Source organism: Netta rufina (assembly GCF_964035555.1).
Source record: "Netta rufina genome assembly, chromosome: 1".
Classification (NCBI taxonomy): Eukaryota; Metazoa; Chordata; class Aves; order Anseriformes; family Anatidae; genus Netta; species Netta rufina.
Window position 1 is genome coordinate 42,025,338 of NC_140123.1, and position 22,176 is coordinate 42,047,513.

A 22,176-nucleotide genomic window follows, 5' to 3' on the forward strand; every position below is an offset into this window, starting at 1 on the left:
GTAGTCTAACATACATGTGTTGGTCTCTTGGAAAGCATGTGGAAAAATGTCTTTAGAAGAAAACCCATGATCATAGTTTGAAAACTGAAGGTATCATTTCTTTCTTTTTCTTTTTTTTTTTTTCCATTTTTTCATTTTTTTTCTTTTTTTCTTTTTTTTTAATAAGAATCCTCTTATGCCCTCTCCAAGTTTATTTCTGAGCTGTCATGCTGGTTTCGGTATGATATAACAGTCCATAAGTGTACTTGGACACTGCTGGAAGGATCATTTGATGTGCTCAAATATAGAATCATCAGATGAGGACAGAGTTTGCATTCCTTGGAAGAGGGAATACTCAGCCTTGTTCTGACCTGTGTGTAATTTTAGTACAATAGTCCGGTGCACAGATGAAGATTTTTACTGTAAGAAGAATGCTACTGTACATTTACAAACATTCTCTAGATCTCCAGCTTGAGCCACAGGAGATAACCAAAGGAGGATGCTCTTGAAGAATTCCTTACATTACTGAAGAACATTGATGAATAAAGTTGAGGAAGTTGCCTTGAAAACACTTTGTTTCCACAGAACTCCTTATGGGTGAATGTCTTACTGCAAAGTTCTTTACCATAGCACAGGTATCTTCAGCAGGAAAAATTCAATACATGACAGTAGTTTTCAAATAAAGTCTTCCATCTAGAATATGAAAAACAAACATTTCCTTTATATAATTATATCTGCAATGAATCAAAAATAAGGGAGAAAAAACACAGGATTCAAAAACAGTGTAATTCTCTAAATTGCCACCTACCATAATTTGTGTTTTAATATTAAAAAATAAAAAGATTGAACACCATCATTGTTATTTCATGTGACAGTGGTCAAATTAACACCATTAAAAATTATACACACTTTTTAAGTTGTGAATACTGTAGCACCTCCTAAAGCTTTAATGTATGCTGTACTCATATCAGTGTGAGGGCACTAGGAACGCAGGTGGAGCCCCTGTGCATGTGTTTTTACTGATATGCAAACTTAACTGAATAATGCTGAACAGCAATTATTTCCTTCATGGTTGCAGAGCAAAAATACTCTTGCATGCAATTGTTAGTACTCCCATCACTAAAGGCATAGCTCATACTTTCTGATTTAGTTATGTTGTTAAATATACCATGTAATGTAACCATTGTGCACATTTGTAGCTATTTATATAGAACCCAGTATACAATATTTAATCCATATCAGCGAAGTATAGCCTCCTTCTCCCATAAATGAGATTAACTGAACAATTACTATGTTAAAGATGTAAGCAAGTCTTTCTCACTATTCTTTTCCACCCAAGTGAGGAGCATATATTTAAGTGAGATATGTGTGATGGCGAGCAAGCTCACCCATCTAGTAACTGTTGACCTATATAACCTTGAAGAGACATAACATATTTTCACCTAATTTATAAATAGAAACCAAATCTTTCTTTTCTGGGAGCATAAACATCTTATGCTCATAGTAATACAAAATAAATAAATAAATAAATAAATTTAAAGAGGAAACAGACGATACATGCTTATTTTGCTGTACTGCAGAATATAAATTGTTTCTGTCTTGTGAGTAAAGCACATTGTGAAACATATTAATACTCCATGGTGCACAACTATGAAATGCTACTTATATTTCAGACTGTAATCCATCTGAATGTACAAGTAGTAAGACAACTCCTGAAGTCTGCTTGAACACCTTCTTTTGGACCAAGTGAAGTAGATCAGCATATATTTATAAAATTTAAGAGATTCTTATATCTGTTTTGGTTTTCTTAGTTTAACCTCTTACTCAAAATTGGTTTTTAAAATTTGTAAAATTTTGAATGAGATCTTATTACACAGGAAAACAGTTGTGTGCTAAGAATTTATATAAGATTACTGATTTTTTTCAAATGGTTAGTTATTATTGAAATGTGCTACTTCACTTCCACAGGCTTCCTTTAATTGCTGAGAGAAAGAAAAGTTTAACTAGAAATTATACAAGTGTACATCACATCTAATTGAATAAATACACCCCTTCTTCATACCCTTTTCCAGTTTTTACATGTATTGTCTGGTTTCTATCAAAACTGCACAGGAAAAAAAAAAAAAAGTGTGAAAAGAATCTCTCCCACTTTTACAGTGATTCTTATCTAGTGTCCCTCTGGTTTTACACTTTAGCAGAGTGGATGATGACCTTCCCACCAGTTGGAGTGCTTCCACTCAGAACCATTTCTACATTTTCTTTGCTCTTTATAGTCTTTGTGTACTGAAAAGGGATTAAAAAAAAATTGAGTAAGGCCTTAAAGAATTTTTTATTCTTCTTTGATGCATGAAGAGAGCTACTAAAATGCTTATGGGAATTCAGGAGAGAATAAAGCTTTGAAAGTGAACTTGGTGAAGCTAAAGGCCTGGTAAACCACCTAAAAGAAAACCTACAGCAAGTGCTGCAGCATGCCAGAGCTACTAGTGGCTATAGTCACACATAATTCTCCTACACATTTTGAATAAACACAGTAGACATTTACAGCACTAAAGCTGTCTGGATACCTCTGTACAAGAATTACTCTGTGTGTATACCAGCACTTTGGCGATCTTGAATGCTGACTTTCTAATGAGTGCTATGCATAATTCCCACAACTAAACATTAGGATAACCTACAGACAGTAACTTGTATTTTATTTTACTATATTAGGCCTCCACATGCATTTGTAAATGAAATATTTATTGAAACATTCTGAATTAAAATTACAGCTGTAGAAAGATGAATCCTTGTAGAAGCCAACAAAAGATCAACAATCTGGAGAGAACAGCAGTACAATTTTTAACAGCCTGATATATTTTACACTGCTTTAGAACCCTATCTGGCAGTGGTAGGAGATAGGCAGTCAATAGGAGATTTTTCATTATTAATGGAAGATGTTATCAGAACCAGTATTCTGTATCTATAGACAATGAACAGTAATAGAAATGACCAGCTTTACAAAGCATCTTTCTTACAAAGTAGGACGATTCTTTATACAATTTACTAACATTTACGATGGATACATACAATAAACATAAATCTTCCTGTTCTACTACCAACACAACATACTATTAAAAGGGCATCATCTGTATTCATAATAGACTTAAAATGTTATATAGGGACTCAGCAGCTGGTCTAATATCATTGCTAGGCTTCTTATGAAATATTCTCTATTAACTTGTTTGACTAATTTCCTTAGCATATTTTTCAGGATTCAGGATTCAGAATTCAGGAAGAATTTGACATTACAATTTTAAAATCAGTGCTGTCATGTTATGATGTAGATAAAGCACTTCCATGACTAAGTCATACTTAGTAAGAGTTTGAAATATGATAATAATTGTAAATTAATTCCTTTATTTTCTCAAGATTAATCACAGGAAAAATGAGGCATCAAATGAATATCATTTTCTTTATAAAAGGTGGCATGTATTGTGCCAACATGGAAAAAGTCACAAAATAGAACTGCCTACCACCCTTTCAAAATAATCATGAGTTTGGGCAAAGAAGAAACAAAAATAATTTCTTTATACTTTTTGTCTAGTATGCTCCTGTCTGTAGCTGAGAATTTTATGTAGCCATTCAGGAAGAATGTACACTGTGTAAAAAGCACTGCACTTCCAGAAATAAGATGACTTCAAACTATGTTAGGAAAAAGAGAGGTAACTCCCAGCTTTGAAGAGGAATAATAACTTTGTACCATGTGGTGGCCAAATGCTATAACTCTATCTGATTACTGTCCCTTTTCCTTTTCCAGACCCTATTGCCTTCTTCCTCACTGTTACCATCTTGGTTCTCACTGTCCAAAGGTTCTTCTAAATTACTGGAACTTCTCAGTGTTGTTTTCAAAGCCATCTAAATCACTTTGCCTCTAGGTGTAGCAAGCGTTCCTATCTGAATACGAGTGGAGCATTACCACTGATAGCCCTTCATGTTTTCAGGGCTAAAATTACAAGCAAAATCTACAAGTCATGACATAACTATTAATCCTAAATCCCAAATCATGAGCATACCTCTGCTTCCTGCCTGCAGATCTGCTTTTATTTGGTATATGCTTACGTTACATTACTTTCTATTGTTAGCAAATGCAGAATTTATTTATATGCATAAAAAACACTTTAGGCAAAACAAATATGGATTTTTCACATGAACATATATATATAAACATAAACATATACTACGCAAACTCTCTCACACACACAGTATTCTCTAAAAATGTTTAAATAGTCAATGTCCTTTTAGCTTGCTGAAAATCAATGATTCATAGTAAACTACCTCAGAATTATACACTTAAACACATAATGTAAATACATAAAATATCATTTCATTCAGAGGAATTCAAGCAAAAACACAAATTGGGAAGATACTGCTAAATTTCTAAATAGAATTGTGCATGATTAGCAGATTGTCATCTGTTTTAATTGTTCTTTTGCAAATGGCAGTGTTCAACAAGATCACATAAGCTCATGCTTGTAACTAAAAGTGAAAGCACTACTACTGTTAAATCTCATTTGTTTTGGGCTGTGGACTGATATGACAGAAATTCTAGCCAGAGTAAGGGAGAATTTTTTAGATCAACTCTTTTTAATTAAGACTCACTTTGAGGCTTTTGAATGAACATGCATGAGTAGTTAAAAGGTCATAAATGTTACAAAAAAACTAACAACAATAAAAAAAATGGATCTGGCATAAAAGTTTGCAATGCTGAAATAAATCATATGCCTTAAAATACATTTCCACAGAGATGTCAACTCGGGGATAATTCACACTACTGTTCTATGGCCAGCCTATAGTATATCTGTGGTCCTAACATTTTCTTGAGTTAAAAATATAAAGCCTCTCAAATATTATTCTCATTAATATGCATCCTTGTAAAATGATAAAATTCTACAATGAAAAGTTAATTGTGATTTTAGTTGCAAACAAAATAAATCATACATTAGAAGATAATGCATGTATTTCTGTCATTCACTGCAAGTCACATCAGGGATGTTTGCCATCCAAATACATCATATTTTAGACTGTATTCTGAGAACTGCTTTAAAAATAAACATGATAACAGTGATAAACATGAATATCATGAGTGAATACTGCAGTCTTTATGATAATCTGCAAATCAACATCAAAGGTGTGATGTCACACCTGAATTTAGTCAGAAGATACCACAGAAAAGAGTACTGAGGAAAACTCTCCACAGTACTTGGGTAAGGAGTTTCCTACAGTGAGGAGCTCTGGAATAAAAAGGAAATAGAAAAAAAAAAAATCACAGAATTTTTGGCAGAATGTCATGGACGGCTAATAGAAAGAAACCCACAGAGATTTTTTGATTAAAAAAAAAAATGTATGAGAAGAAAAATGAATAAGGAAATCAGGAATCTCAATGGAAACTTTGGAAAAGTAAGATTAAGTTTTGGATTTATTTTGTTTGGTTGATTATTACTGGTATTATTTTTTATGATTTTAATTGGTGAGTCATAGAACAGTAAATGCCAGCCCACAATCCAGGAACCTTTACAACAAACTAGACCCAATTTTTGTCACTGGAATTCCTAATTATTATTAACATAATTTTGTCAAATATGCACAGGCCATTGATTAAAGTGATCCTCACTCAAAAAAGGTCTTAAGAATGTTTACATGGTAGACCTACTTAGCTATTTATGTTTTCAAAGTGAAGAACCCCCCATTTTAGATTGATTTCTCTCACATTAATAAAAATACAACTGAAAGAAAGGACAGGATCTCTATTAACAGCTCTGACTCAGAAATTATCTTTGACTTCCCTGTTCACCTCCCTGTTCTTCTGTCTTCCTTTAACCTTTCTCTTCCTTGTGTGTGGTGATGTTTTCTGTCTGTTTTATTGTTCTTAGCAAGGTACAACACTGTTATAGCTGAAATCTCAAAGGACTATATTAACAACAAACAAAAAAATAACAGAAAAAAACCCACGTTGGAAGTCTATCACCACCACTGGTGACTGAGCTGATGTGAACTTAGATATCTCTTTTAAAACCACACATTGCAACACAAAATCCCCAGAACTAGTCCACATGCTCATTAAAGAAAAAAGAAACTTTGTACTGAAATTAAATATATGCTCACCACTGCCACAGCCTATAGCCATTCAAAAAATTGCTAACACCAGTTCTAGCAAGCTGATGTAATTATGAACTTTCTGACTCTCTCTACAGGAAAAGATAGGGTGGTAAGTAAATGAAATAATTTATTGTAAATTAATGAAACATATTTTGTAACTTAAGAATCATTACAGCTCTCTTCCTGATCATTTTATAAGCTATAATGTAAGAGTGAAACATACCATGATCCACCCTCAATTTAATAGATTAAAAGAAAGAAAAGAAACAAAATATTGTGACTTAAAAGGGGGCTACTTTTATCTAAATAAAAGAAAAACTGTTCACCTGTGCTAAAGAACATAACAAATTGTGTTTCCTTTTAGGAAGTTGCTTTATCAAAAATGGCAGCTATTTTCTCAGAAGTTATTTCCAGGCACCTGTAATCTAATGAGGTTTGTCCCTTTCAAAGAACAGTTGTACGTGCATGCCTGAATGCACACAACCTCTTCAGCCTAGAGCTGATAAAAGCATCTGCAAGTCATAGCTCAAGCACATTTAAATTATATAACTGGTTGGTTTATTTGTTTTAATAAGATGGGGCAAATGTGAATCACAGTGTACTTCTAACCTCTCATTCAACCTGATGTTTTAATCGTTTGGAGGGAGAGAAACAAAACAAAAGAAAGGGATGGCAAACAAATGGTAATGATTCATGTGATATTTGATAAGACAGGAATGAGAAGTCAAAATAAAAGCAAGATTATTGTGACAGATGGAAGGTATCTAAGTCAAATTGTAACCCTTCTTTGAAAAACTTAAAGGAAGAAGTTAATAAAGGATAAAATCTGTTTTTTGTATATTTTTCATATATTTTATTTAAAATAAAGACAGAAGAGGATGTATTTCCCACCAAAGCAGGAAGATAAAAATAGGAGTATACATTTTAAATAATGAGAAAACCGTTTATGATGAGATTGATTCCTTTTCAAAGTTTGCAGAGTATGACATAGAATATAAAGCCCGCTTCTGTAAATGTAGTCAGGAAATCCACTGAACAGAACTTTCTGCAATTTTTCCTATAAAATGTAAAACACTATGTTGCAAGGGGAAAAGACGTCTCCCAATACCCGAGGTTAATCAGAACACTGAAGCTTCATGACTCAACAATGAAAAGAAGGGACAGAGGGATCTATACCATCCTGATATTGTTACTGTTTGATCACATATTGCAGAACATGGTTGAATCCACTGCCCTCTTTCCAAGTAGAACAAGAGAGGTACAGGAGGGCTGGATCAACTGTTGAGGCTTTGAAACTTGAGCAGTTGAGCAGTTATTTGGAAATAAAAAAAAGTGCTTATCCAGTCTTTATGCAAAGATGGGTGTTTTCACACTGCATGTTCAATAAACTCATGCAAATAGGAAGTATGTAAACATATTTGGCCAAACACTATCCTAGTTTGCCCTTTGTATAACACCAATAAATTAGTTTCAAATTTGCATATTGTTATTAATCATACACCTTTCATTTCTCTGTTTAACATTCATGTACAAATATATTTGTGTTAATACTCAGTGCAAATATTCAGGAGATGGAGATGTTCGTGCTTTTCTTTTTAAAATAATAATTTATACTTTGGATATTTTAATTCTGTCTGAATTTCCAGATTTAAAATAAATAAAAAATAAATAAAAACATGGATGTATAAAAAAGAGAGTAAACACTTTTTTTTTTTTTTTCAGCTATTTTAACTATTGAACTGTTGGGTTCTTCTTTCAGAAATTTTATCACGTGTTTTAATCATGAATACATATTTTCATTACATCACTGAATACTGTGGGAGCAAACAAAGGTCATCAATCTGGTCTCTAGTAAACTGCTAAAGTGATGGACTACCTGTATATGTCATCTTCTATTATTTAAAGATCATATAGAACACACAGAGCTTGCCATTTTGAGCACTGAAAAGACTGAACTGGCAATGTGAGAAATTCTTTGAAAGAAATAGATTTTGAAAAATCACACCGTCTCTTATTGTTACCTTATGAACTTAGCTACCTTTTTTTTTTTTCCTATTCATATAAACAAAACAAAAGTACATCTAGAAAAAAACAACAGAACCTAAGTATTGTGGTCACTTCTATTTTGGGGGTTCTTGGTTGTTCAGTTGTTTGTTTTTGTGTGTGTGTGTGTGGCATTACATTGTGGTCATTTCTTTTGGTAAAAAAAAAAAAAAAAAAAGAAAAAAAAAAAGACACCTTCAATGGAATAATCATATGGAAAAGTTATTAAAGGACGTAGTCATAACTAAATATGATCATAGTGTGAGCTCACTGTGTTCAATGCTGTTTACCTGCTATCATATTTTCCAAAAGATAAAAATCTTTCTTCACATATATTTTTTTAGCAAGCCAATTAACAAGAAAACTTGAATCTGATAGCATAAAATTGAGAAAGAGTTGAGATCTAAATACTGGAATGTAGTTTATGACTGATATATTATTTTTTTTCCTTGTAAAATCTTGATGGAAACTGAAATTTTGAATTTTTTTTAAGTCTGATTTCTCTTCTTTCCACTTTTCTTCTCAAACCTAATGAAGGCAAGACAGTATTATCTTTTCTAGAGCTTTACCCCAGACTACTTAATGAAACACAAGAAAAGGCTTATTTAATAGTGTACCTAACATCTTACCTAATACTCATATGCAGTGTGTCTTTTCTGATTCACAGAATCATAAATGTATATTACTATTCCCTACAAGCTACTTTTATAAACGAGTAAATTTCATTTGATGTAATACCTTAATAATTAAAAGATAGACTAACGTTTTGCCGTTTTCAGATTAGAATTAAAACCCACAATTAATACAACAGTATGATCCAGCTTGTATTTAATTCCAGTTTCTGAGGTGTGATTTCAAATACTGCAAAAGTTATTCCACATTTCAATGGAAAATAGAGCCATTTAAAGAGATCTTTTAGTTTTACTACTTACATTACCCTACATATATCAATTACATTATATGTGGAATCTTATTCTAATATCAATATCACATTCACACTACATTTTTCTTTAATACCCAAACACCCATGTTCTCATCTGTGTGCTAAAACAGAATAAAGGCCCAAAGTAAACCATGAAGAAATAGTCACATGTAGACCAGGAAGGAAAGAAGCTGTAAAATATATAGATTGTACAGTGGCAAGCCTATGGAAAATCTATTAAGGATCTGTGGGATGTCAAAAGATATGCAACATAAGCTTGCTGCTTATAGGTATTTCGTATGAAAGCAAGCTTATGGCAGACAATGAAACCAAGCAGTCAGCTCTAGAACAGAAATGAGCAGTGAACTGAACTCACACATAATCCTTACTATTAAATAGAAATATGAATTGATCCTAATGATGATCCTGGGGCGTAGCATGAGCAACACAGCTTCAAAACTGAAAAAAAAAAAAAAAAAAAAAAAAAAAAAAAAAAAAAACCTTCAGGTATGATGAAGGCTTCAAGCTGAAAGATGTATATGGTGTGTAACCTAGTAGTCAGCTATCAAGCAACACTTAAGCCAAATGCGTTTACTCCTGTAAGGAAAGGAAAATACTAGCATTTTAAACTATAAAAGAACTCTGTTTCTCCGACAAGTACTAATGCTAGCTCAGACAAACTTTTTTCAATTCATAATTCACACTCGTTCCCCTAACTGACTGTAATCTTCTGTCTTGGACATATCTTCACATATGTATTTAAGAACAGTGGTGACAAGACAACCTTTCCTACTCCCTCTCAGTGGTAGCGTAATTCCGAATAGGTACCTCAAAATTACTATTCTTCCCTTACAGGAAAAAAAAAAAAAATCAATTAGCCTTAAGGAGGCCAGGTGGTTTGAATTTGGCACAACTCTTTGCCAATAGATTAGTCAGGGCAAAAAAATAAATAAATAAATAAATAAAATCTATGAATCTATGCCACACTGTGTCCTGGACACTAAACCATATCCCATGCAGAAAGAGAAGAGAGACTGGCTATATTAAATGCCAGAGCCATCTTAACCAATGACCCTGGAATCAAGCGACTACCTTGGAGTCAGTAGAACTGACCTGTGTAAAATATCTGCAGTGTAAAATTTTCTTGCTTGGAAACATGGTTTTGTCAAAACAGGGGAGATGAAAATGTTATGTCATGGTTGCTAATTTATTTTTTTCTTTCTCTTTTTTTTTTTCTTCTTAGTTTTGCACTTATACTATCTATTTTCACTAGCAATAGCACCAATTAATGGTGCTGTACAAGGCACTTTGCTGTACCTTTCCTGGAACAGTAGTTTAGTGTGCTGATTACACGTGTTCAGGATGAATTCAAACAAGAATAATTTCAGAACAGGCTTCCAGTTTGATGCAAGGAAGAAAATCCATAACATGCAAATAAAACTCATTTACATGCTTATCATAGGAAGGAAAAACAAACAAACAAACAAACAAACAAAAAAAGATAATTCTTTGTAAATCCATTAAATAGTAGAGAGAGACTCAAAACATGTCTATTTTCTATTACAAGAACTTGATTCTGACATAACCTTCCAAGATGAGAGGTATTAAAATGGTCTTTAAGATAATATTTTTGAGATGATTGCCTTCAACTGCAAATTTTAAAACCCACTTAGTCCAATCCCTAATCTTACACCATTTTAGAAGTGAGTTAAGAACTGAGAATATCCTGAACATATATACTGAAATTCTGGTCCTCTAAAATAGACTTCGTAGTACATTTAATTTTAGCTGGAAAATCCAAGAATCATAGGTTTTGCTGTAACATGGAAAACCTACAGGGAAACCTTACTTTTAATTCCTAAAATTAGAACGCTTTTGTGCACTGAATTTAAGATCAAACTTTGGAACTATTACCCATTTGGAACTGGAAGAGAACTGATTTTTGCAAGTTTTATTAGTGTTTTAGCATTTCAATATTTTAGCACTGGGAACCAGATTGCTTATGATGGCATAGTTACTGCTGTGATAGACACTGTGACTGTCATAACAAATTTGATGATAAGGATGAAAATGGAATTGATCCTCTAGTCAGTTATACCACTTTTATGATGCTTCCGCTATTTCCCATGAAGCCAAGGAGTCTGATCCAACCACAATATTTTTATTTTCAATTCATCAGTGTGCCAACATACTGTACTCTCTTCAATACCTGAGAGTATATATCTTTGAGTCAGAGTATAAAGCTAAAAATGAGAGTAAATTATTGCTGCTTTTTATTTTATGTTTGTATTCAATATAACTTGATTACTTGAAAGGACTTGTAGCCAGCATATTGCAGTGTGAAATGATATCATGAAAAATACATATTGTTTAATGCAAGAGTTGCATGGACAGTTTGTTATAGGCAAAATTTGCAGAATCAACAAACAGACTAAATAAACAAGTCAAAATTTGAGTTATATAACATAGTATTATATATTTTTAACAATCTTTATTCTAATTTCATGCCCATAAACCAGCACTGTAAATTTCTTTGTCCTGACTTCGTAACAGTTTGTTTCTAAGGCTAGCTATAACATTTTGTTTTCCATCCTTTCTAGCATCCATGACAAAACACACTATTATGTTATTGCAGCTATTCCTAAGCTATTAGAGACTACATCACTTAAAAATAAATAAATAAAGCTGACAAGAATATAATAGGATTTTTTTTTTTTCATTTTAACGTTACTTATACACATTTTCTGTTTCTCAACCAGGAAAAACAAAATGACATCACATTATCATTACATATGTTGCTGTCTCCCAGGATGTCCTTCAGGTGTTATGGAACTTTACAACGACCAAAATACTTCCTCAGAAGGGTTGAAATGCTAGAGATTTCTTTTTTAAAGCTAGTGTTCTACCCTGTAGAATATTTTTTCCTCTTTACAAGCCAGCTGGCAGTTCACTGGAAGAGTATTTGAGATATATATAACTTGAGATACTAATAAAGATGGGTTATGTTCCATACCAAATCCATTGGAAAGCTGAATGCTTGAATTTTATAAAGCCTAAATTGTTTGATATTATCATTCTTTATTATATTAATATAAATACAATCACTGATGGAAAATATTTTTAAGGATTAAAAAAAAAATCATTGTTTTGTCATTTTCCAGTTAGGCATTTATATGAACATTACAGACTTATTAATAATTTATCTTAAAATATAATGCTATGAATATTTCCTATTTCTGAAGGACTTTTTTTTTTGTATTTTGTTTTTGTTGTTTCTTTTCATCCCACTGGCAAAGAGAAATTACGAAAATTAAGATCTTTGGCCACTATAAAAGTACATTGTCAGATCCTTACCTAGCATAAATTTACAGAGTTTCTATAGGCAAGGATTTTTTTCCTCTTCCCCTTCTCCTTCCCTTCCCTTCCCTTCCCTTCCCTTCCCTTCCCTTCCCTTCCCTTCCCTTCCCTTCCCTTCCCTTCCCTTCCCTTCCCTTCCCTTCCCTTCCCTTCCCTTCCCTTTCTTTCCCCTCTTCTCTCATCTCTTCTCATCTTGTCTTCCCCTACCCTTTCCCCTCTATCTCTCCCCGCTTCCTTCCTCTTCCCCTCCCCCTCCCCTTCCTCCCCTCTGTCCCTCTCCCCCCTCTTCTTTTCTTTCCTTTTCCCTCCCCCCCCCCCCCACACACTTTTTAAACACATGCAAAAGTAATACAGTAACTGAACCAGAGAGATATTTTAGGAAGGTGGTTGCTTCTCTAACTCTTAATACAGTACAAAGGGTTTTCTACCTGATACATCATCACCATACATTTTTATTTACATTTTAAGTCTAGCTGCTCTTTTGTCTAAGTTTGCCCATATTACATGAATGTTGAATTCTCATTCTTAATAGCAGGACTTTGGGGTCCTATGCCAGGGAAGTGGGGTTGGGGGAGTGGGGGGGAATGGGAAGGGTGAGAGGTGGGGAGCTTCAAAGTTTGGACCAGATGACCTTAGAAGTCGTTTCCAACCCAAATGATACTGTGATTCTATGACTTTGGACCATATGGTTAGTTTAGGATTATAAAAGTGAAACTACCACTTATTACACTAAAACATTGCCACTTACTAATACACCACTTCTGATCTAATATAGAATAATGAAGGTAAATGAGTCTATTAAATTTTTCTCATATGAAAATCAAGGCAGTCTGTCTTTATACAAAATTGTGACTATCAAGTCTTTCCTTATGAGACACGACAATATAGTTTTCCTATATTGCCCTGTACTAGATTTGAAAGTAATTATAATTATTTTATTGGTTGTAAAATGCTGTTTCACGTATTGCTCTCTTCACCACTTTTTTAATCCCTGGGAACAAGATCAGTCATCAACGACAATATAAAAGAAAAAGTTAATAACATAACTGAACTTCTATTATGCCTTTCATCCAAGAATCTAGAATACTTTACAAGCATTACAAAAAGTTTCACAACACCCTTGTGAGATACCAAAGCATTGGTTTCGCCATCAAGAAATCAGTAGATAAAAATTGTATAAAGATCTCATTGGTTCTGGATTGAGGCATTGGTTGAAATTTCACTGAAGCATGAAAAAAATGAGCTGTTCCTCTACTATATCAGTCAACAGCAAGACATCAGACTCAAAACATACAAGCAATACAAACGAATGATATTATTTTAATTCTGAAAATTATATTACTTAACTCTTTCTTGCTGCAAAATGTGACATAAGCAGAAAGTGACTCCTTAGCATGTACTTATCATGGCTGACACATTCTATGTTTATCCTTTCTGATTAGATTATCTTGGCCTACTTCAACTGCAGAACTAACTTATAGCATAGAAAAATAAAATAAAATCAATAAACAGAAGCTAAACCAACCAGCAACAAATAAGCTACTTTCTCACCTCTAAAAAATGAATTCTTTATTTCTGGAATTTGACTCAACTTGCTAAATTTTTTTGTGGATGTCTACAGAAGGGTACTCTACTTATGTTCCTTCCATAGACAAAAGATAAATATAAACACCTATTTTATGAAGTGATTAACTGTACAGTAGATATTTCTCTCCATTCCCTCCATAGAGGGTGTGGGGTGACAAGCACAGATGCAGATGTCTACATTGTAGACTTCTACACTTCATCACATTAATTCCAGCCCATGTCTTGTTTACAAGCAATGTTACATTTTAATGGAGAAACATTTACCAGTTGTCCATTACAAATTATTTATGACATTGTAATACAGTTACATTAATACGATGAAACCGTATTAGTAATATGATACCATTTTCCTATCTAGAATTTTATGAGATTGTCCTCCACCTCTTTTTCTACATCTCAATTTATATCCACTTTTGCTCTTATTTCAGAGGTTTTGGAATATTTCTTTTGAATCTTGCTTAATGCATTCACATGCCTCACATGATTGCATCCATTTGAAATAAATGTTGAAAAGCTTTGGGATTAATGCAGAATTCAAGTCATCTTTTCTACATGCTTTTTTTGTCATGCTTTATACAACTTTCAGAACTGCACAGATAAGTATAGAAACATTACTACATCAAGTAGACAAGAAATTGTTACACATTGCTATGTTTCCAGAAATGATGCACAACTGCTCACTTCCAACATCGGTAGTTACAAAAACTGACTGAAATTCAGCTGCTTATACTCTGTTTCCTGTCACAAGCAATGGTGACATTCTGAGGCAAGTAAAAATGAGAATACACAACCAATAAGGTTCATTGCAAAAATTTCCAACATCTACAATGTAGAAAGCTGCATTTGAAATACCTTTTTAGATACCCTTTGTAAATAAAGAGACTTGGAAGGCATGATTCATTTTCTTCAAAGACAGACGTCTACTACTCTCTACTGAGTTATAGGAGTCCAGCCAGCTAGTTCAGATGAAGACATCTACCTCACAAATGTGTGAAGCAAAATATATCACTTCCACCAATATTGTATGGGTATTTTATAGATAATCACATTGCCTCAGCAGTTATTCCACTAATTCCACATCTTTATCATACATAGCAATATCTATACTACCATTATAGTATCTATTAGCAAAGTTCCACTATATTTTATCAGTTGAAAAACTATAGGATAATGTAGCAAATATATGACTCTGTATATAGTCTCAATAACTTAAACATCTTGTTTCTTTATTTCTTTTATACTTCTATACTTAGTGCTGTATCCTAAAAGCACTCTTAAACTGCTCCTACTTTTCTATCTCTGCATGGCTGGCTTTCCACAGTATTGCATGTCTAAAATGAATTCAAACACATTAATGTGTTTGAATCCTCTGTTCAAGAATTTAAGCATATGCTGGCATATTGAAAATGAATACAAATCCCATTGTACTGTTTCATTGAGCAAATATAGTTTCTTTGTATTCTAAATCCCCAAACATTTCTTTATTTCAAGTATACTTTTAATATTCCAATAATATTGTACTTATCCTTGAAAAAAAAAAAAAAAAAGAAAAAGAAAAGAAAACAAAAAAAGAAAACACTCAATTTCTCAAATCATATTACATGCAATGTTAAAATTTGTATAGAAGCTATTTTATTTTAACCACACTGTATTCTTTCTCCACAGTCACTATTTCCAACAATATTAAGTAGCTGACACATTACCTTGGGATGCTAGGTGGTCTCCTTTTTAAGTAATAGCCTTCACCTTTGTCCCTAAAAACTAATCATTGTTCTCTTAGATTTTTTCTTTTTAACAGAAATAGGTTTCTGCAATGTGCTTTATTTCTTTTCATCTCCTTACACTTCTATATTCAAATTTTGCATAAAACTTCATTTTTTTTCCCACTTCATATTCTCTTTCTGAATGGCTAGCTATAATGTCTTAGAGTTGCTGATAGTTGCAATCTGTCATTTAACTAGGTCCCCTGCAACTACTGTTTTTTGTAACCGTTACTGTCATCAGTCTTATTCCACACTCAGTCATTAAAAGTCAGACAGTAACTCACAAACTGTTTTTCCTCAATTGTCAGTCCAGCAGAATACAAACTAACCACGTCATGTACAAACTCCATCAGTATTTTAAACACTGTCTCTTTTTTTACCTGAAATAGGTGATATAAAAGTTGTTATCTATCACAGGGTAACAATGATGAAAATACCAAAAAGTTTACCTTCTCATCCACAGTAGTAAAATAATAACAAACATAAAAATGATCTAAAAAATAAATAAATAAATAACAGGGAATTGGAGTCATGTAAAGCCCTTTGAAAACTTAGTGTATAGTGAACAGGAGCTCTCAAATTTAAAATGTTGCTGGAGTCAAAATGACACAGAACACACAATAATGTGTTTGCTTTTCAGATACTGTAGGTCTGAAGAGTTTTTTTTGTATACTTCAATTATAAAAACATTTAAAACATACAAACTTGTGCAATTTTTATTATAATGAAGATGAGAAGTTCATTAACGAAGATAAATATTTCATTAGATGTTAAATAAAACAAAGAGATTTTTTGGCTTCTCTCAGCACAAAATTCCTTTGAAAGATTAATTAATACATGCAAATTATGCAAATTAGACCCATGCAAATATTTTATGAAGACAATTAAGGGAACCATTAATTACTGCTTTTTTTGCTTCAGTGAGATTCATTCATTTAATTTTAATTTCACTTTAACTGTTTTGATGTATAATCTTGCAGCTAAGAACTTTATCTTTCCTAGTGGGTCACTTAAACTTATAAATTTCATCAAATGCGCAGCAACAGAAATCTGTAAAGATATTCTCTGGGCTGTGTTTAGTATCAAGAGAAATTTTTGACACAACGCACTCCTAGAAACTGCAAAACTGGAAGGGAATGTGAGCTCATTCTTGGACAAGGTTCAACTGCTGGAAAAGCAATTAATTTGCTTTGGCTGTGCTAATATAGGGGAATTAGAAAGTGTGACACAAGACAAATAGAAATAATTAGTTCTCCAAAATGATGTTCTCATTAATATGGTTTGAACTGTAGAAATAAAAAACATTATTGTGGCATGTCTGCATTCTGTCCCTAGCCACAGGAGGTAGAAAAATGCAAGATACAGCATTTTTTCACCTTTGTAGTTTGTATGGTAGTGGCATTTATTTATTTGTTTATTTTATTGTAGGCTTAAAGAAGAGAAAATTGTGTACCTAATTCTGTTTTCTAAAACCTACTGAGCTTCTATAGAGCATAAGAAATCCCTAAGTTTCTTAACTCTTTTCCTCATGAAAAAAATATGAAGCTATAAATATAACGGGCTAGGCTTTTGAGGACAACACACTCTAGGTGTTAAATTGAAACTTTGATTTCAATATTGTTCATTTAAACTATATTTTATGATATACAATATTGAACACATAATTTGAACACATAACTACTTATACTGTAGTTAAAGCTACTACAGCAAAAGATCGCTCTATCAAGAGTTTATGACATTATCTCCAAATATAGTAAAGATTTCTTTTTCCATTAAGTGAATAAATATGCTTGCATTTTACAAAGTATATAGAAGTAAATTTTCTGTTGCTAAATTTTCTGTTTCTACGAGCAATGAAAATCACTAGGTGGTACTCTTCACAAAAACAGACTGTTAGAAGGCTGCTAAGAACACTTACTATATTTTATAGTTTGATGCAAAAGTAAGGGTGCCATTTTATGACACCCGCAAAATATTAAACTCCCACCCCAACCGCACCTCTCAAGTGATATGCCTCCCAGCTTTCTACCAAGTTCTAACTGAAGGCACCTCTTTGTGATAGTTTTTTCTGTGTATGTACTTTTTGTCTGGAGTCAGATATTAAACTGCGGTGATTTAATTTATTTATTCTTTCAGTTAGGTACCAAATCTGCAGCATCTGGCATCTGACTGAAATTGATATTTTTTTGTTTAAATATAACAAGGGGGGGAGAAAACTTTTGTGGTCATGCTTATTTCCTCTCCCCTCTTTCTCCCCTCTCCCCCCCCCCCCCCTTTTTTTTATATAGGATTACTGCCTATAATGCCATTAAGAAAATTCTAAAGCACAATTATCATAGAGGTTAAGCAAAAATGTCCAAGAAAATTTCTATAGCTCACAGTGTATAAATGCTATAAACACCATCTTAACCTCAGGGAAATGCATTGAAGGACTTTAACTTGAAATTAAAACCCTGGAAACTTTGTTATTCTTTGAATAGTTTTTTATTCTTTAACAATATGGATATAGTACTACCTTGTTGCTAATTTTGTAGGCATGTGCCATTTTAACACAAGATTGAATGACTAGAATATTTCCAAAATATAGGGGTGTCTTCCTTCACCTTATATTCTGTTGGCAGTGAGCTTGTTTGCAAACTTTTGATAAATGTGGCTGTCTTGAATGACTTCTTTCTGTCCAAGTCTTATAGCTATCCATATCTTACAACTCCATACCCCACCTCTTAGACTTTTCTAGGCTAGACTTTAATACAAAGTTTTTGGTGTTCAGACACCATTCTTCCTTTGTTAGGATTTTATTCTCCATCCACATGACTAATCTCTTTCAGTGTGATCTTTTTGGTGTCTGCTTCAACTTTCTATTTTAGATTCTCTGGGCTGAGCTCTTCCTCCCAGTGTCTCCCTCTGTGTGGTTCATATCTGAGTAATCTAATTCACAAACTCAGCTATCATATCCATGTTGGAAATTAACATAGCTCTTCCTTTGTATTCCAGACCTATTCCCTTTTCTCCTAAAATCTCTGCCTGCTTTTCTGATTTTCTGTGTAAATATTTCTATGGTTGGAAAAACAGAGCTGGTAACCCTGCAATCCCTCAGAATTTTCCTTTTCTTCCTAGTATGACTCTTAGTCACCATGAACCACTCCTTTCATCCTGTCTGTCAGTTGAAGTTCAAAATCAAAGTACCTTGCCTGTTTGTCATTTTTGATTCTTAATTTCAACATAGCATTTACATTTATTTTCATAAAAGCCTCTGCCCCTCATCTCCTATCCTCACTAGCTATGAATTCACATTCTGTTTCTCCTCATATCTTGCCTTCTAAAGTTTATTTTCTGTCAGAGTGATATAAACAAAACCATATGGCAAAAATATTTTCCTAGTCCACTCTTTTGAATTGTCACTTGTTCTTAATTCCTTCACTGGCTCTTCCTTTTTAACAACTAGAAACACAGTATTTAAATGGTTTTGCCTTACCCTTCACCTTGTGCATTACTCCTTATCAAAATCCTTCAAATTTGAGTGATGCTTACAAATAAGCATCCTTACAGGATTGTTTTGCTGTTGTTGAATACTATATAGTTGAATATGTTGTGAATACTCTTCTGTATAAATGATCCTTTGATTCTTCTTGTTGGCATAGTATACTTAAGGAGAACCTTGTATTTGATGTCTAAACTTAATGTTACATCTGTGTGTGATTTGACCACTTTGAAAGGAAAGCATGTACTGATGCATGCATGCTTAGTCTTTAGCTCCTGACATACAGAAAGCTAATACTGTTTTATCTTCACTTCTGTGAGTAAAAGAGTGCAGCAGGTATTGAGCCTGTCTGTACACCAGAAAGCTGAAGAAAGAAATTCAATTGAGTTCTGGGGTTAGGAACCTGGCAGATCTTATACAAATTAAATAATTCCCCATTAATTTACTCTAGTTTCACATCTTTTAAATGACGTTAACAAAGATATTTAACTGAACTTGTTATATGTATATACCTAGAAGTAAGAAGAACTAGAGTTTATATCAGATCTTTTTATAACAGCTGAACACATAGGCCCAACTTGACATGTAAGAGGTAATTATAACAAATGGAACAATAATCAAATAATGCTAGGCAACATATGTTGTCGGATTTCAAATCTATGTCTAAAAACGACCTGAAAAGACTTATACCACATGCACTGTGTCATTACTCTGATATTCAGAGTTCAGCCATCAGTGTGAGAAAGCACAGAACAAGCACAGATGATGTGTTACATGTATTTTGCTACCATGAAATCTTGGAACATAAATATTGCCACCAATATTCAACTGGGAAAATTCCACCTACTTTTGCATATATCTATATATTGAGAGAGCATGAAGAAACAGGTAAAAAGGAAGGCTAAAATATGAAGGGCAGAATAAAAACTTAAGGTCTTGCAAGGTTAAGTTCAGTCCCCGATCTCCTACAGATTTCTGACATACCTGTGATCAAGATCCTTAGCCCCTCTATAAACGTAGTTGCTTTATTCTTCATCACAGCAGTATTTTCTGATGTGAAGATTAAATCCATTAAAGATTGCAAAGTTGTTCAGACATTACAATGGTAACATTTGTGTTGTCTTCCAAGTTACACCTGACATAGCTCAAAACAATTTATCTGAGACAGACCGTAAGGCTGCAAACTGGAATTATCATTGGAAAAAAAGGAACTATGTTCACTAAAACATGTGTTCATGCAGAAACATTATAGTAGATGAATTATCCTCTGAAAATAGAGATCCAGAGATACTGAATGCTTTCTTTGTTTCTGTCTTTGCTTCAAGGACTCCCCCCCAGGACTCCTCGACCCTGGAGGGAGGAGAAAGAGTCTGGAAAGTGAAGATCTCCCCCCTTGCTGACAAGGGAGTGGTTCGGGAGCATCTGAGGGGGCTCAATGCACACAAATCCATGGGTCCCGATGGGATGCATCCACGTGTGCTAAGGGAGTTGGCAGAGGTGATCACCAAACTGCTATCATCTTTGAAAGGTCCAGGAGAACAGGAGAGGTGCCTGAAGACTGGAGGATAGCCAATGTCACTCCGGTCTTCAAGAAAGTTGAGAAAGAGGATCCAGGAAACTACAGGCCAGTCAGTCTCACCTCTGTCCCTGGAAAGGTGTTGGAACAGCTTGTTCTGGATGCCATCTCCAAGCAATTGGAAGAGAAGAAGGTTATGAGGAGTAGTCAGCATGGATTCACCAAGGGGAAGTAATGCCAACCTCGTTGCCTTCTATGATGGCATCAACAGCTGGGTAGATAAGGGGAGAGCAGTGTATGTCATCTACTTTGACTTTAGCAAGGCTTTTGATACTGTCTCCCATGACATCCTGATAGCAAAGATGAGAAAGTGTGGGATAGACAGGTTGACAGTAAGGTGGGTTGAGAACTGGCTGACTGGCCGAGCTCAGAGGGTGGTGATCAGAGGAGCAGAGTCTGGCTGGAGACCTGTGACTAGCGGAGTTCCCCAGGGGTCGGTGCTGGGTCTGGTCTTGTTCAACATCTTCATCAATGACCTTTATGAGGGAATAGTGTCTGCCCTCAGCAAGTACGCTGATGACACAAAGCTGGGAGGAGTAGCTGACATGACAGAAGGCTGTGCTGCCATTCAGCGAGACCTGGACAGGCTGGAAAGATGGGTAGGAAGAAACCAAATGAGGTTTAATAGGAGCAAGTGTAGAGTCCTGCACCTGGGAAGGAAAAACCCGAAGTATCAGTACAGGCTGGGGGACAACCTGCTGGAGAGGAGCTCTGAGAAGGACCCGGGAGTCCTGATGGACGACAGGTTGACCATGAGCCAGCAGCGTGCCCTTGTGGCCAAGAGGGCTAATGGGATCCTGGTGTGCATTAAAAGGAGTGTGGCCAGCAGGTCAAGGGAGGTGATCCTCCCCCTCTACTCTGCCCTGGTCAGCCCTCACCTGGAGTACTGTGTCCAGTTTTGGGCTCCCTGGTACAAAAAAGACAGGGATCTCCTGGAAAGAGTCCAGCGGAGGGCCACAAAGATGGGGCCTGGAGCATCTTCCTTATGAGGAAAGGCTGAAAGACCTGGGTCTGTTCAGCCTGGAGAAGAGAAGACTGAGAGGGGATCTCATCAATGTATATAAATATCTGAGGTGTGGGAGACAGAGGGATTTGGCCAACCTCTTTTCAGTGGCTTGTGGGGACAGGACAAGGAGTAATGGTCACAAGGCAGAGCACAGGAAGTTCTGCACCAACATGTGAAAGAACTTCGCGGTGAGTGTGACAGAACACTGCAACAGGCTGCTCAGGGAGGTTGTGGAGTCTTCTTCTCTGGAGATATTTAATGCCCATCTAGACGCCTACCTGGGCAGCCTGCTCTAAGGAATCTGTTTTGGCAGGGGGGTTGGACCTG

General features: G+C 34.5%; 1 protein-coding gene across 4 annotated transcripts in view; it reads right to left on the minus strand.

The window, feature by feature from the left end:
* Nucleotides 1-634: 634 nt before the first annotated feature.
* DACH1 (dachshund family transcription factor 1) overlaps nt 635-22,176 on the minus strand; it is a gene marked incomplete at both ends in the record, with an annotated part of 368,264 nt that continues 346,722 nt past the window's right edge. For all 4 annotated transcript variants that reach the window (XM_084306366.1, XM_084306365.1, XM_084306364.1 and 1 more), the window contains one exon: nt 635-672. In XM_084306366.1, coding sequence (XP_084162492.1) covers nt 635-672 — 38 coding nt within the window. The remainder of the gene's footprint in view (nt 673-22,176) is intronic.